The sequence below is a fragment of the Terrapene carolina genome, unplaced genomic scaffold, assembly GCF_002925995.2.
Source record: "Terrapene carolina triunguis isolate 2854851 unplaced genomic scaffold, T_m_triunguis-2.0 Scaffold175, whole genome shotgun sequence".
In the NCBI taxonomy this organism is placed as follows: Eukaryota; Metazoa; Chordata; order Testudines; family Emydidae; genus Terrapene; species Terrapene triunguis.
Genome location: NW_020664526.1, coordinates 1,416,645 through 1,429,974, shown reverse-complemented (window position 1 = coordinate 1,429,974; position 13,330 = coordinate 1,416,645). Strand labels below are relative to the sequence as shown.

Genomic DNA, 13,330 nt, shown 5'->3' with positions numbered 1-13,330 from the left:
GCGGATGGCCCATGTAGGGGGCACTATGGTTCTCTTTTTTTCAGTTAGCTTAAAAAACCCCAGGACAGTTCATACTAAAAATGTTATAAGAATGTTAAGGTTGCAAAAACAAGCACTCGAGGGTCAGAAAACCCCAGAATTAAGGTGCAATTTTAATTCTGCCTTCTTGTGGAAATGCATTATGTTATAGGTTGATTTACATTATCATGTGTTTTACAGGATCCCTGCCTTATGTAGTGCACAGGAGAGAAACTGAATAAGGCACACAATTGTTAAATAAGAAGGTATGTTCTCTTGTGTTTAAGACACTGCGCAGAACTGCTGGGTTCCATTAGACTTCCTATGAGATATTGCCCAAGACTATCACAATGCATAAGTGCAAAGAAGCTGAATTAAAGTTGGACAGGAATCATAAATCTCACATTTTCTAAACAAGTATTAGACATTGCAACCTTCATGTTCTTTAACATAGTTTTTTTTTTTTTTTTTTTTTAAGTATGTAGTTATGTCACATAAGACTGAAAGCCAGCCAGGCGTGCTTTTTTGGTATGAGGAGCTCTATCATGCACCAAAGACATTAGGTCTACAATGACAGAAGCACAAAAAAACCCCATTGAGAACTGCTCCTCTTAGGAAATGGTAAACTCTGAAGCAGTAAACAAACATGGTACTATCAAACATAGGAAAATGCAACAGTTCCTTGCCTGTATAAAATGGGGGGATTAAATAAGGCAACAGCAAAGAGAGTGCAGACCTCCCCACTTTCTCAGAGGGCTGCCTAGGTGTCTGTGTTAAAACCATAAATAATATTCAAAATCTATGTAGCTAATGGCGTCTCAAAAATTTTAACAGGAACTTAGTTCCCAAATATACTTTTGACAAGAATTCAGTCCCAGGCTGGACTGTGTAATTACTATTGATTCTAAAAAAATTGGGGAAAAGATAATTATTTTCTGTCTAACTTCTTAGCTGTAGTCTCTCCCTCAAAGAAATGCAGTTTAAATATTACTGTCATGGTTACATACCATTGTGATACGTGTCTTAGAAATACCCAAGAGTGAAAATAGTACCTGTTGATCCTTCCTGAGCACACAGAATAGACTCACCCAATCTGGGAACAACTGCAGGTGATATCACTTAGCTAACTACACTCAACCTGAAGGCAATTGCATTACAATTTTTATACACAGATTTAGTTAAATCTGTGAAAAAAACCCTGCTTTTCTGTGAAAGCACCATGAACATAATGAAGGTCAAATTACAAATGTTTTCAGTTGTGACACAAATATTTTGCACTTTTCTACAGCAGGCCATGAAATTTCCCCTTTCATCACCACCTCAGAAAAAGATTTTCTTTGGCTAATTCACATCCTCTTTCTCCAACTCTTATCAGCTACACACTAGCACTGCTTTTGAATAACTTTTTCCAATGCAAAAACAGAAGTGTTTTCAATCTGTCATTACTGTATTGTACGAAGTGTTCAAACCTCCCCACCACTACTAGTTTTTCAATAGGTCCTCAAATGTGAAATACCATACCTGAAATTAGAGAAATACACTGCATATAGGTTTCCTGTACTTCCAACATATTTATGTGCATTTTCTCTTCGCAGTCACTTTATACTCATGTGCAAGATGTCATAGTGAGAAAGCTTTCGAAAAAAATATTTTCAGCACAATTTATATAAAGACGAACCAAAACGTATATTCAATTGTATAATTTAAATATGTACTGATTTCAGAACCTTATCTGCTGTGTATGGGAGTTGAACTGCACCTGTCTACATTTCCTCTCTAGTTGAATTGAAGCTGTGATCCTCTATCTGTGTGAAGAATGTTTCCAGCATCCTTCACCATTATGAGGGTCAGAAGAGCAAACCAATTTATAGACTGTGATGTAATCTTCTAAAATACTAACATTTCCATAGTATTATTTAAAGCCATCGCTTGTTATATACCCCCTCAATTTTATCTGAGCTGAATGCTAAAATGTTGAGAATGGAACGCTGCTATACATTTGACAGACAGTACAACCAGCCCAAGCAGGTACCATTTTTTTTTACTTGTTTTTAATGTTATCTTGTTTTTTATTCAATAATTGTGGCTGAGACCAAGCAAGAGATGGTTGATTTTAACGCTCTGAAGCCATAATTTTTGCCCATGGAATAAATAAATGAATTTTCTTGCCCTGACAGACTTTGTTCTGTCCAGGTAATTTAATAGCCTGACAGACATACTGGTGATGCCGCTTACTTCCTTAAGAGTCAGAAGGACTGAAGAGGAGGTGTGATGTCTTGATTTTAAAATGGTAAAAAGAAACAACCGAGTAAAACTTGAGACAATAAAAAACTATTAAGTCAATCACTGGTTCAAAGAGTAGTTCATCTTCCAGCTGGCTACAGGAGTATGACTAGAGGACACAGTTTTACCATTGCCTTGGAGAACCTGGCAATGTCAGAATAAGCAGCTTGAGATGTTTTCCCCCATATATAAACCAAAGGTGACTAAGGTAGTCAGATGCATCTGTAAGAGAGATGCTGAGGGTCCTTCAACAAATCATCACAAAGAAAACGAAAGCAAGTTTTGACTGCTGCTGATTTTGGACAGATTTTAGCACTCCAGTATTTGAAAATGTGTTAGACGTGGCACTTGGCCTTGGATGTAGAGTCTTTCTAGATTGTAGGAAGACATCAACTAACTGTTTAGCATACCCAGAGTTTTCAAAATACTTGTCCTCTTAAGTTCCAGCCCATCAGTTTGAACCTGACAGGGTACTGGCAACATTGGGTCCTGTATGTCTCTGGAGAGAGGTTACTTCCATTGACAAGAGGCTGATATTTACACCAGTCAAGAGAATCCAAGCCTGTGGGCCTATTAGGATGACACTGGTCCCATCACTCCTCTTCTATATACATCCTGAGACAGTTTGCGCTCATTCACCTTTCATTACCTGGTACCAACTCCTCGGAATCCCCATCATCTTTCCAGGACGCTCAAATAGACACTTGTGAATGTTCAGGAGGTCTCTTTTGTGAATCTGATGATTCAAGAACCTTAAAACAAAAGCTTCAAAAAGCCCCCAGAAGCAGTCAGATTTATAGAGCTGAAAAAAAAGTCTCTCTAAAGGAAGAGGGAAAAGTCCCTGTGGAGGATTTTTTTTGCTCTTGGTTTCACATTTTTAGCCAGATTCTTCTCTCTTGGACCAAGCTGAGCTTGAAAAGTAAGAAAGAGTCCTCTCATGGAAGACTCTTGTAGCTCCCTCTTCAACTATGGAAATTATATCACCCTTGATAGGCATTAGGATGCAGCAACTCTCTCAACACTTGATATCATCTTTGTTCTCTCAATGGAATCCTAAGGAAGGCATCCTTGGGCACAGAGTCAGATGGATAACAAATTATGTACTTCCCACTTTTGGGAAGTTCTGTTGAAAGAGACCCCTACCATGCCATGGCTAAGGGATCGTGGATCAGACAGCACAAAAAATAACGTACTTGGGTCTGAACGTAAGGCCGTCTACAGAGCTCTGCTATCCTTTAAAATACACCATCTTCTTTGCTCTGTTATCATACAAACTGCCAATTCTGCAATCAGTTTATATTAAAAAAAAAAAAAATCAGGGATCCACATGAAGTAGTCCCCTAGCCAAGGAAATCAAAGAGTTGCTCGTCTAAGACACACACGGGCCAAAGAATGGCTGCATGAATTGAGTGATGGAAACCACTTCAAAGCAGGACAGGAGAAGAAGTGAGGGTGGTCTGACCATTTGGTTCCCTTTCATTCCTCATTGCACCCAACTCACTCAGTTTTGCTAGGTGCAGGGGAGACTTCAGCCACTCAATATTAATAGCTGTCCTAGTAAGCCATGAAGAGGGCTCTGGCAATGATGGCATCAACCATACCTGGGTGCCAGCCCTGGTAGAAAGACAAGATTTATGGTGCAGAATCACTCCAAGGATCCTCTGAATGTTGAGAAGTCTGCCCTAGGAGAGGTAGGTCTTGTTTAATTACCCGCCCTGGCATGTGGAGGATATAGCTGGTAGCATGAGAAAGAGAATCTCCTCCATTTCAGACTCTCACTACAGTTTGCTTTCTCCCTGCCTTTCTATCTGCTCATGGAATGGACAGTTCAAGTTCTGCTGGGCGGCAGGCAGAAGGATCATTCCTAAGTGCTGGGCAAGGAACTCCTGAGAGGGGGCAGTGTTGGAGCCAAATTTTCAGTACTAGAGCAATCCATCCACCACCTACCTTGCGGGAAGTGAGAAGCAGCTTGTTAGTTCCAGGTCATGGGAGTCTCATGGAGAAAGTTGAAAACATATTTCTAGAGGTTTGTAACTTTGTTGGGCTGATACTCTCCTCAACTGTCTTGTGAGAATAGCACCGGTGAATGGTAGGAGGACAGAGCTGCTAATTCCCAACAAAGGATGACACAGGAATAAGAACCTTGTCCTACAGACCTTGGCTCCCTAGAGCAGAGCTGTTGGTTTTGTCATGCTGCCGACTGGCTAGCCAGTCTAACTATAATATCCCCACGCTACTCACCAACCCCCATGTCTGTTAAAGTGGCATGGTGAGAAGTACTGCTGCTCAGGGCAGCAGTGAAAGGGCACTAGAAATTCTGCTGCCCTGAGACAGGAATAAGCTGTGTTGAGGAATTGTTCCTTCAACGCCACTCCCTATTTGGTACTGAATTGTAGTCTGGCCCTGCTCTGCTCTGGTGAGTGAAGTTAAGGACAGAGCTAGTATTGAAACTATAGGCCAAGTTGGACAGTGGGAAAGATGCTGTATGCACCTGCAGCTCTCAGTGTGAACCTTCCCACAATCCTATTAATAAGGGTTTGCTGCAGTTTGGCTCCCCTCCTACATCAACATTGGGGGGGAGGGATAGCTCAGTGGTTTGAGCATTGGCCTACTAAACCCAGGGTTGTGAGTTCAATCCTTGAGGGGGCCATTTAGGGATCTGGGGCAAAAATCTGTCTGGAGATTGGTCCTGCTTTGAGTAGGAGGTTGGACTAGATGACCTCCTGAAGTCCCTTCCAACCCTGATATTCTATGATTCTATGATCACGCATTGGAGGACAGCATATGCTTTGCAGGGACTGATGTCTATACAGAATGACCTGGATATATACCTCACTCTAATTGGTTGAAGAGGATGCCAAAACAGTATAACTGCCTCTCAAAGACACTCACATGAGGACTATAAAGCCTCTTTTGCTTACTAAGTAACTTCACTGCTTCATACATTAAAAAAGGATTTATATTTTTTTAAATGTAAACAGCAACAATCCATCCACTCCCTTCAAATGTGAGTGAAAAATGTGTTATGCTAACTACATTCAAGGTCACAAATATCAAAGTTGATTGTTAACTCAGTAATAAAGGGGAAAACCCCTCCCAGTGATCAGCAGTGTTTTGATAAATTGGCTGTTTGGGTGACTAAGGAAAGAGGGGTCTGATCAGCAACAGCAGCGACTTTTTTTTTTTTTAAGTACATCAGACGGAGCAAGCCTGCCAAACGACCAGTGGGGACTACCGGACGATTGAGGTGCTAAAGAAACACTCACGGAAGACCAGGCCGTTGTGGAGAAGCTAAATTAATTCTTTGCATCAAGTCTTCACCGCAGATGATATGAGGGAGATTTCCACATCTAAGCCATTCTTTTTAGATGACAAATTTAAGGTGTAAATAGAGGAGATTTTGGAAGAAATTGATAAATTAAACAGTAATAAGTCACCAGGATCAGATGGTATTCACCCAAGAATTGTGAAGGAACTCAAACATGAAATTGCAGAACTACTAACTATGATATTTAAGCTACTGCTTAAATCAGCCTCTGTACCAGATGACCGGCGTATAACTAATGTAATGCTGATTTTTTTAAAGGTTCCACAAACAATCCTGGCAATTACAGGCTGGCAAGCCTAACTTCAATACCAACTAACTGGTTGAAACTATGGAAAAGAAGAGACTTATAAGACATCTAGAAGAATACGATTTGTTGGGGAAGAGTAAACATCGCTTTTGTAAAGGGTAATTATGATTCACCAAATTATTATAATTCTTTGACAGTGTCAACAAACATGTAGACAAGGGTGATCCCCTGGATATACCATACTTGGCCTTTCAGAAAGCCTTTGACTCCATGCTCTGGGAGTCCTTAAGCCTCTGACTGCCAGATGCTGGGACTGGTCAACAGGGGATGGATCACTAAAAAATTGCCCTGTTCTATTCATCCCCTCTGAAGCATCTGGCACTAGCCACTGTCAGAGACAGGATACTGGGCCAGATCGAACCATTGGTCTGACCCAGTGTGGCCGCTCCTAAGTTCTTAAGGTCCCTCACCCAAAGGCTCTTAAGCAAAGTAAGTAGTCACGGGGTAAGAAGGAAGGTCCTCATGGATCAGTAAGTGGTTAAAAGATAGGAAACAAAGGGTAGGAATAAATGGTCAGTTTTCACAGTGGAGATGTTAAAATAGCGGGGTCCCTCAAGGATCTGTACTGGGATCAGTACAGTTCAACATATTCATAAATGATCTGGAAAAAGGGATAAACAGTGAGGTGGCAAAGTTTGCAGATGATTCAAAATTACTCAAGATAGTGAAGTCCAAATCAGACTCCAAAGAGTTACAGAGGAATCTCACAACACCGGGGGACTGGGCAACAAAATGGCAGATGAAAATCCGTGTTGATAAATTCAAAGTAATGCACATCGGAAAACACAATCCCAACTATAAATACAGAATGATGGGATCTAAATTATCTGTTACCAGTCAAGAAAAAAAAAAAAAAAAGATCTTGGACCATTGTTGAAAGTTCTCTGAATACATTCTCTCAATGTGCAGTGGCAGTCAAAAAAGCTCACAGAATGTAAGGAACCATCAGGAAAGGGATAGATAATAAGACTGAAAATATTATAATGCCACTATATAAATACATGGTATGCTCACATCCTGAATACTGCGTGCAGATGTGGGTGCCCCATCTCAAAAAAGGATATATTGGAAAAGGTTCAAAAAGGGCAACAAAAATGATTAGGGGTATGGAACGGCTTCCATATGAGGAGAGATTAATAAGATGGACTTTTCAGCTTGGAAAAGAGACGACTAAAGGGGGATAAGATAGAGGTCTATAAAATCATGACTGGTGTGGAGAAAGTAAAGAAGGAAGTGTTATTTACTCCTTCTCATAACACAAGAATTAGGGGGTCACCAAATGAAATTAATAGGCAACAGATTTAACACACAAAAGGAAGTATTTTTTCACACAACGCACAGTCAACCTGTGGAACTCTTTGCCAGAGGATGTTGTGAAGGCCAAGACTATAACAGGGTTCAAAAAAGAACTAGATCGTGGAGGATAGGTCCATCAATGGCTATTAGCCAGGATGGGGAGGGATGGTGTCCCTAGCCTCTGTTTGCCGGAAGCTGGGAACGGGCGATCGGATGGATCACTTGATGATTACCTGTTCTGTTCATTCCCTCTGGGGCACCTGGCATTGGCCACTGTCAGAAAACAGGATACTGGGCTAGATGGATCTTTGGTCTGACCCAGTATGGCTGGTCCTATGTTCTTATGTAATACTGCGTGCAGTTCTGGTTGCCCCATCTCCAAAAACATATATTAGAATTAGAAAAAGTACACAAAAGGGAAAAAAAATTATTAGAGGTATAGAACAACTTCCATATGAGGACAAATTAAAAAGACTGGGACTGGTTCATCTTAGAAAAGAGATTATGAAGGGGGATATGATTGAGGTTTATAAAATCAGGAATGGCGAGGAGAACATGAATAGGGAAGTGTTATTTATCCCTTCACATAATGCAAAAACCACAGGTCACCCAAAAAAGTCAATAGGAAGCAGGTTTAAAACAAACATAAGGAAGTACTTCTTCACACAATGTACAGTCAATCTGTGGCACACATTGTTGGAGATGTTATGAAGGCCAAAACTATAGCTGGGTTCAAAAAAGAATTAGATAAGTTAATGGCGGACAGGTCCATCCAGGGCTACTAGCGAAGATGGCCAGGGACAGAATCCCATTCTCTGGGTGCTCCTAAATGTCTCACTGCCTGAAGCTGGGACTGGATGACAGGGGATGGATCACTCAAAAATTGCCCTGTTCTGTTCCTTCCCTCTGAAGCATCTGGCACTGGCCACTGTCGGAAGACAGGATATTGGGCTAGACAGATCCTTGGTATGGCTATTCTTATGTTCTCTAAGTAATGAAGCGTCCACCCTCACTCACTGTTTCCTGCTTCTGGTTGGGAGGAACACGGGACATTTTAAAAAGGAAGCTGCTCTCTCACTTTCTGCAGCATAGCGTATGGGAGGATTCTGCAAATGAAGATGTTCCTCTTCTGACCCTGCTTCAAACAGCTGACAATAACATGGAGAGGGAAGAGACAGAAGTTAGACATGGGTGCTGTGAATCCCACTGGCACATTGGAAGTGCCCTTTTCCAATGGCATACATCTCTTGTTTCTAGCCCAGAAGGGATGCAACATATTGGACCCAATAACCTCGCACTGGGACAGGACTGAGTATTTCTCATTGTGAGCCGTTGTGTAATTTAGAAGGGAAATAAGGAAATATTTCACTGGCTAAGCACTTTAAAATAAATAAAAAGGTGTCAGTTTAAAGGTGCTCAGAGGTTTGAGATCTCTTGTGGGAAATGGATTAGTAGACAGAGGGAAAGTTTAACATTCATGGATGTCATTTGTCACATGAATTTGTAATTTATTTCATAGCCATCTTTCCCACATAGGTGGTATATATGTATGAACATATGTGTGCACTCACACACTCTAACGTATTTGACTGGAAGTGAACATAAGTCCTTTTGTTTTGCTCAACATGCTATTCTCTTACCTGAATTAGGAGAGATGTGTAAACTGCTCATGTCTTTGGACATACCATTGGTTTTGGGACTGGAGATGGGTGCACAAGCTGACGTTGCTCGAGGTGGCCTCTTTCCTGGCACTTTCACAGTAGTTCTCAAAAGGTCGATTTCTTTTCCATGAACGTTCTGCATATAGTCCTGCAGAGAAACAAACCAATAAAAAAAAATTAAAAAGGTACAAGAAACCTAGAAGTTAGAATAGTATATTAAGAAGTGGAGACTAAAAAGTGGGCAAAGCTTTTCATAATTCTTGTTTATCAAACACATAAATTCACCAAGAGGACAGATCCTAATGCAGAAAGAGGTTGGTCAGTGGCTTGAATAGAAACATCCACCTGTTTACCAGATTCTGCAGCACAGCAAATTACACTCATCTTCTTTATACCCATACAGAATCTCCAGAAAAAGGGGCCTTTGCATTAGTTCTCCAAAGAGAATTCTTTTATAGAATTCTCTAAAAGTATGTGGGGTGACCAGTGTAATAGTACGGTCATGTAGACTTAGCCAGACGATTAGCTACTATATCTGGAGCTACCAGATATTTCAAGAATAGGCCAAAAATTAAGTGGTTAGTATGCTAGTGGTACAAAACGGCTCGTACAAAAGCCAGAGTTGCATATTTCTGAGTTCCTCAACTCCATAGGTAACTATGCAAATAAAATGGATTGAAACTATCCAATAGCGTTCTCTTTTTTGGAAACAGTCTTGTAATTCTTAGTTGCCAGGCTAACATTTATTTTTGTGATAACGACAATGTTCTCTTCAGGGCTGTTTCCCATTAAGTAATGGACTTGATTCCATAATGTTGGGATTAGGAAGGCTGCATTAAAGGCAGAAGGATTAAAATAGTTTGGCACATAGGCTTGTTATGGGTCCAAATGACTGCAACTCTTATATGGCTACAATTTGGTAGATTATTTATTTTCCATAAATACCACTTCACCTTTGACATAGCAACACAAATTTTACAATATGAAATACACATTCTGTTTAAACATGCTGAACTCTGCTACTGGGCAATACTTATTTCTAGTAGACTTATACAATTTGATAAAGAAATTATACCAGCTTTCTTCAGGTTGTTTGTGAATGCAGTGAATATTTACATGGTATAAAGGGGGAGTCAGAACAGTTCACTGGAGGTATTAGAGTGCAGAGCGACACTGAAAATTAAGTATCAGAGGGGTAGCCGAAAATAAAAAACCCTCCCTTCACTAGTTTCTGGATACAGTACAAGATGAAAAGAATAGCTCCCCTTATAAAACATCAAGTTGGTATAACTTTCTTGTTCAATGCCAATTCTTCACAAATTAAAATACAATAAGAGGAACGTAATTGAGCATTTATTGCTTATGGGCTCTAAAATGAGGCTAATCAGATAGTGACTAAACCTCAGCATGCGCTCTTTTAATAGACACATTTTATTTAACATACAATAACTGATGTATTCCATTTAAATTTTGCTAATGGAGAAGTTTAAAGTGTTCTCTACAAATTCTGGAACTGGAGAGTACACAAATCACCTTTAACCCTCAGTTTTGGAAATGTCTCAGGCACAGATTAAGTTGCCTTAAATAGAGAAGGAATCAGGTTTGAAAGTGAGGTATAAACTTACTGAAGAAAGAGTAAATGAATGTTGGGAAGCAGGGAATAAATATACTGTAACTATTATTTTCCTATTAAACAAAGGCGCCCAAACAAAATAGAAGCTCCACAAGCACTAAATGACAGTTTACATTATTGCTTTCTATGGATGTATTGAATGCACATGACAAAGACCCTTTCATTCTGTGCTGAGTGCATAACAATAATCCTGTACATTTCCCCGTAGAGGGAGAGAGGAAAGCACTGAGCTTCCTTCCACTAGGATGTCAACTCGCTCCTAGCCCTGCATCCACCCATCTTAGATCTGTACTTGAGGAATTAAAGTTACAACTACAAAATAATGCAGCATGTTCAGAAGTGTGATGTGTGGTTTGATCAGATTAGAACAGATGAGGGTCTTGCTGTCATCTGGAATATGCTGTGTTAAAGAGAAGAGAGCAAGTCTAATTTTGATATGCAAATGTTACAGATATAACTCCCCTAGATGTTAGTTGTAGAAAATGCTGATCTGAGAAAAAAGGGGAAAAAACCCTTTAACAAGGCATGAGGGTAATTCAAAGCCAAGTACTTTTAAACAGCACTTAACAAGTCCCTAGAGCCTACTCAACAGCGGGCCACCCCAGAAGTGCCATCTTCTGCCCCTCAACAGCTTGAAAAAGTAGTAATTGCAAATCCATTTGCATTTTTCTTCTCAAGTTGTCCATGTTCATCATTCAGCACTGTGAAAAAAACAAGCACCAGAGCAAAGGGAACCCTCCCCAAATGCGTCAATAACAAGATAACGGAGTGCCTGAATCCCCCCCCCGCACTCCTGCTCTTACACCTTTGCCATCGCTTGTTTTTCACATTTCACTCCTAATTATGTTGCATCTATTGCCATACACTTAATTAGCTGCATTAATGTGATTTCTTTTCACATAGTCAAGCAATTAAGAGCTATGATTGAGTTTCATTCAATTAGCCTCAACAAACATGCTAATTGATGTCCCAGATGCAAATGAGGTGCAATGAGAGAAACCTGCTAGCAATCGAGAGTTGTGTCAGAGAGAGACAGCTCTCAGCTTGCTGACAGAAACACAGCTTAACATGGCGACCACCTTCTGTGGAGCTGCCTTTCGAGGAAGGGAGATAAGCCATTAATGCCTCAGTGGACCAAACAGATCCCTACAGGAATAATGTACAGCACTGAATCAAATCAGTGTCGTCTCCAATTCTCACAGAAAGGGCTGGTAGCCGCACTGTAAGTGGGGAAAATGCGAGGCACTTTACTAGGATTTGGTAGGCGTTACTACCACATTATAACTACCACATACACTACTTCTTTATCAAAAAAATTGTTTAAAAAAGTGTTCATCTAATCTCCGAGCTTGTGAAATACTACATAGGTAATGGCCTACAGTTATCAGTAACTGGCGACTTCATCTTAGTCAGCTGTAGGGCATGCTGGTACTTGAAGTTAAGCCTAGAACACATCAATCAATCAATAATCCCTAAAAATACACTCACTATATTGATTCTCATTGCTTTTCATCCTGAGGTAACACCGTTAGCAGTTTGCTCAAATATAGCGCCACTGAGTGTTAATTTGACTACTCAAGGCAAGTGACTATTATCTATAAGACTAAATTAACTGCTAAAATATCCGTAATTGCCATAGAAAGGACAAATACTTGTGGAAGCAGCAAAATGTTATTTGATAACACCTCAAAATGAATTGCCCATAGTGAAAAGACATGTTATGCAATAATACAGCTTTCTTTTCAGAAAAACCGTAAATGGGAATATAATTAAGTTAAACAATGAAATGGATGGAAGCTGTTTAGGCAAACACACTGACTGACTAAAGAGATAGATATGACTTGCCTTTCTAAATAGGCCTTGTCTTGAGAATATTTAATACTGCTATTTAAGGATGTTCCTTACTGACTGGAACAAATAATTGCAATGAAAACATTACCCAACTGTTGGTATATATTCACGTGGGCTTCAGTTTTTTAAATCACTCACACACACAAAATTCCGTGAACTCAGGTGTCCAATTATCATACATTCATTCCCAAGACAATTAGAATCCTCCTTTATAAAAAAAATTGAATAAAAACTGCTATGAAGAATTCTTCAACAAAACTACTATTCATGTCATGGAAAAACACAATCTTGTCTAGAGGGGAAAAAAAATCAAACTTTAATTTTCAAGATTTAAGAAAGGAACCACAAACATGTCCTTCTATATCACATAACATTGTGCACAGTAGTTCAATTTCTTCTCTACACTGCTGTCTGCACATGAGAATATGCCTTTATTTCAGCACCACTTCAAATAAGAAAAAATCAGAACATAGATCTCCCAGGTTTGGAGGAGTGTACAATGCTCTCTTAAAACAGACACACAGTTTATTTTAAAGGCAGAATTATAGGACCATGCTCTTTCCTGCTGTATGTTCCCTCCATTCCTTATGTTGCCTGTCTGGACTCTACACTCCTTGGCACAGGAACTATATTTTTAATATGATTTAAGTGCATAGCACACTACATTGTGGAGGAAATACAAATAAATAAATTACCACACTATCAGCTGCATTTCACTTTTTCTATTTCCAAAACCTAGTTTATTATGCAAGAACACTCTCCATGCGTTTGTGGCTACCTCACATTTAAACAGTTACCCCTGCCATTGAGCAACACCTGCAAGCTCCCAGCCACTTTTGTTTCTACAACCTGACTAATAAGCTAACAGCTAGTGAAATGTTACAAACTAATAAAATATGCAAACTGAATTTGTAGATACCAAATACCATAAACTTATTTCAGGTTTAAAATCC

The 13,330-nt window shown here is 39.8% G+C and overlaps 1 protein-coding gene across 2 annotated transcripts in view; it reads right to left on the bottom strand.

Moving 5' to 3' along the window:
• Nucleotides 1-13,330, bottom strand: part of LOC113406986 (arf-GAP with GTPase, ANK repeat and PH domain-containing protein 1) — a 636,559-nt gene that overhangs the window by 185,202 nt on the left and 438,027 nt on the right. For both annotated transcript variants that reach the window (XM_026653995.2, XM_026653996.2), the window contains one exon: nt 8,873-9,041. In XM_026653995.2, coding sequence (XP_026509780.1) covers nt 8,873-9,041 — 169 coding nt within the window. The remainder of the gene's footprint in view (nt 1-8,872; nt 9,042-13,330) is intronic.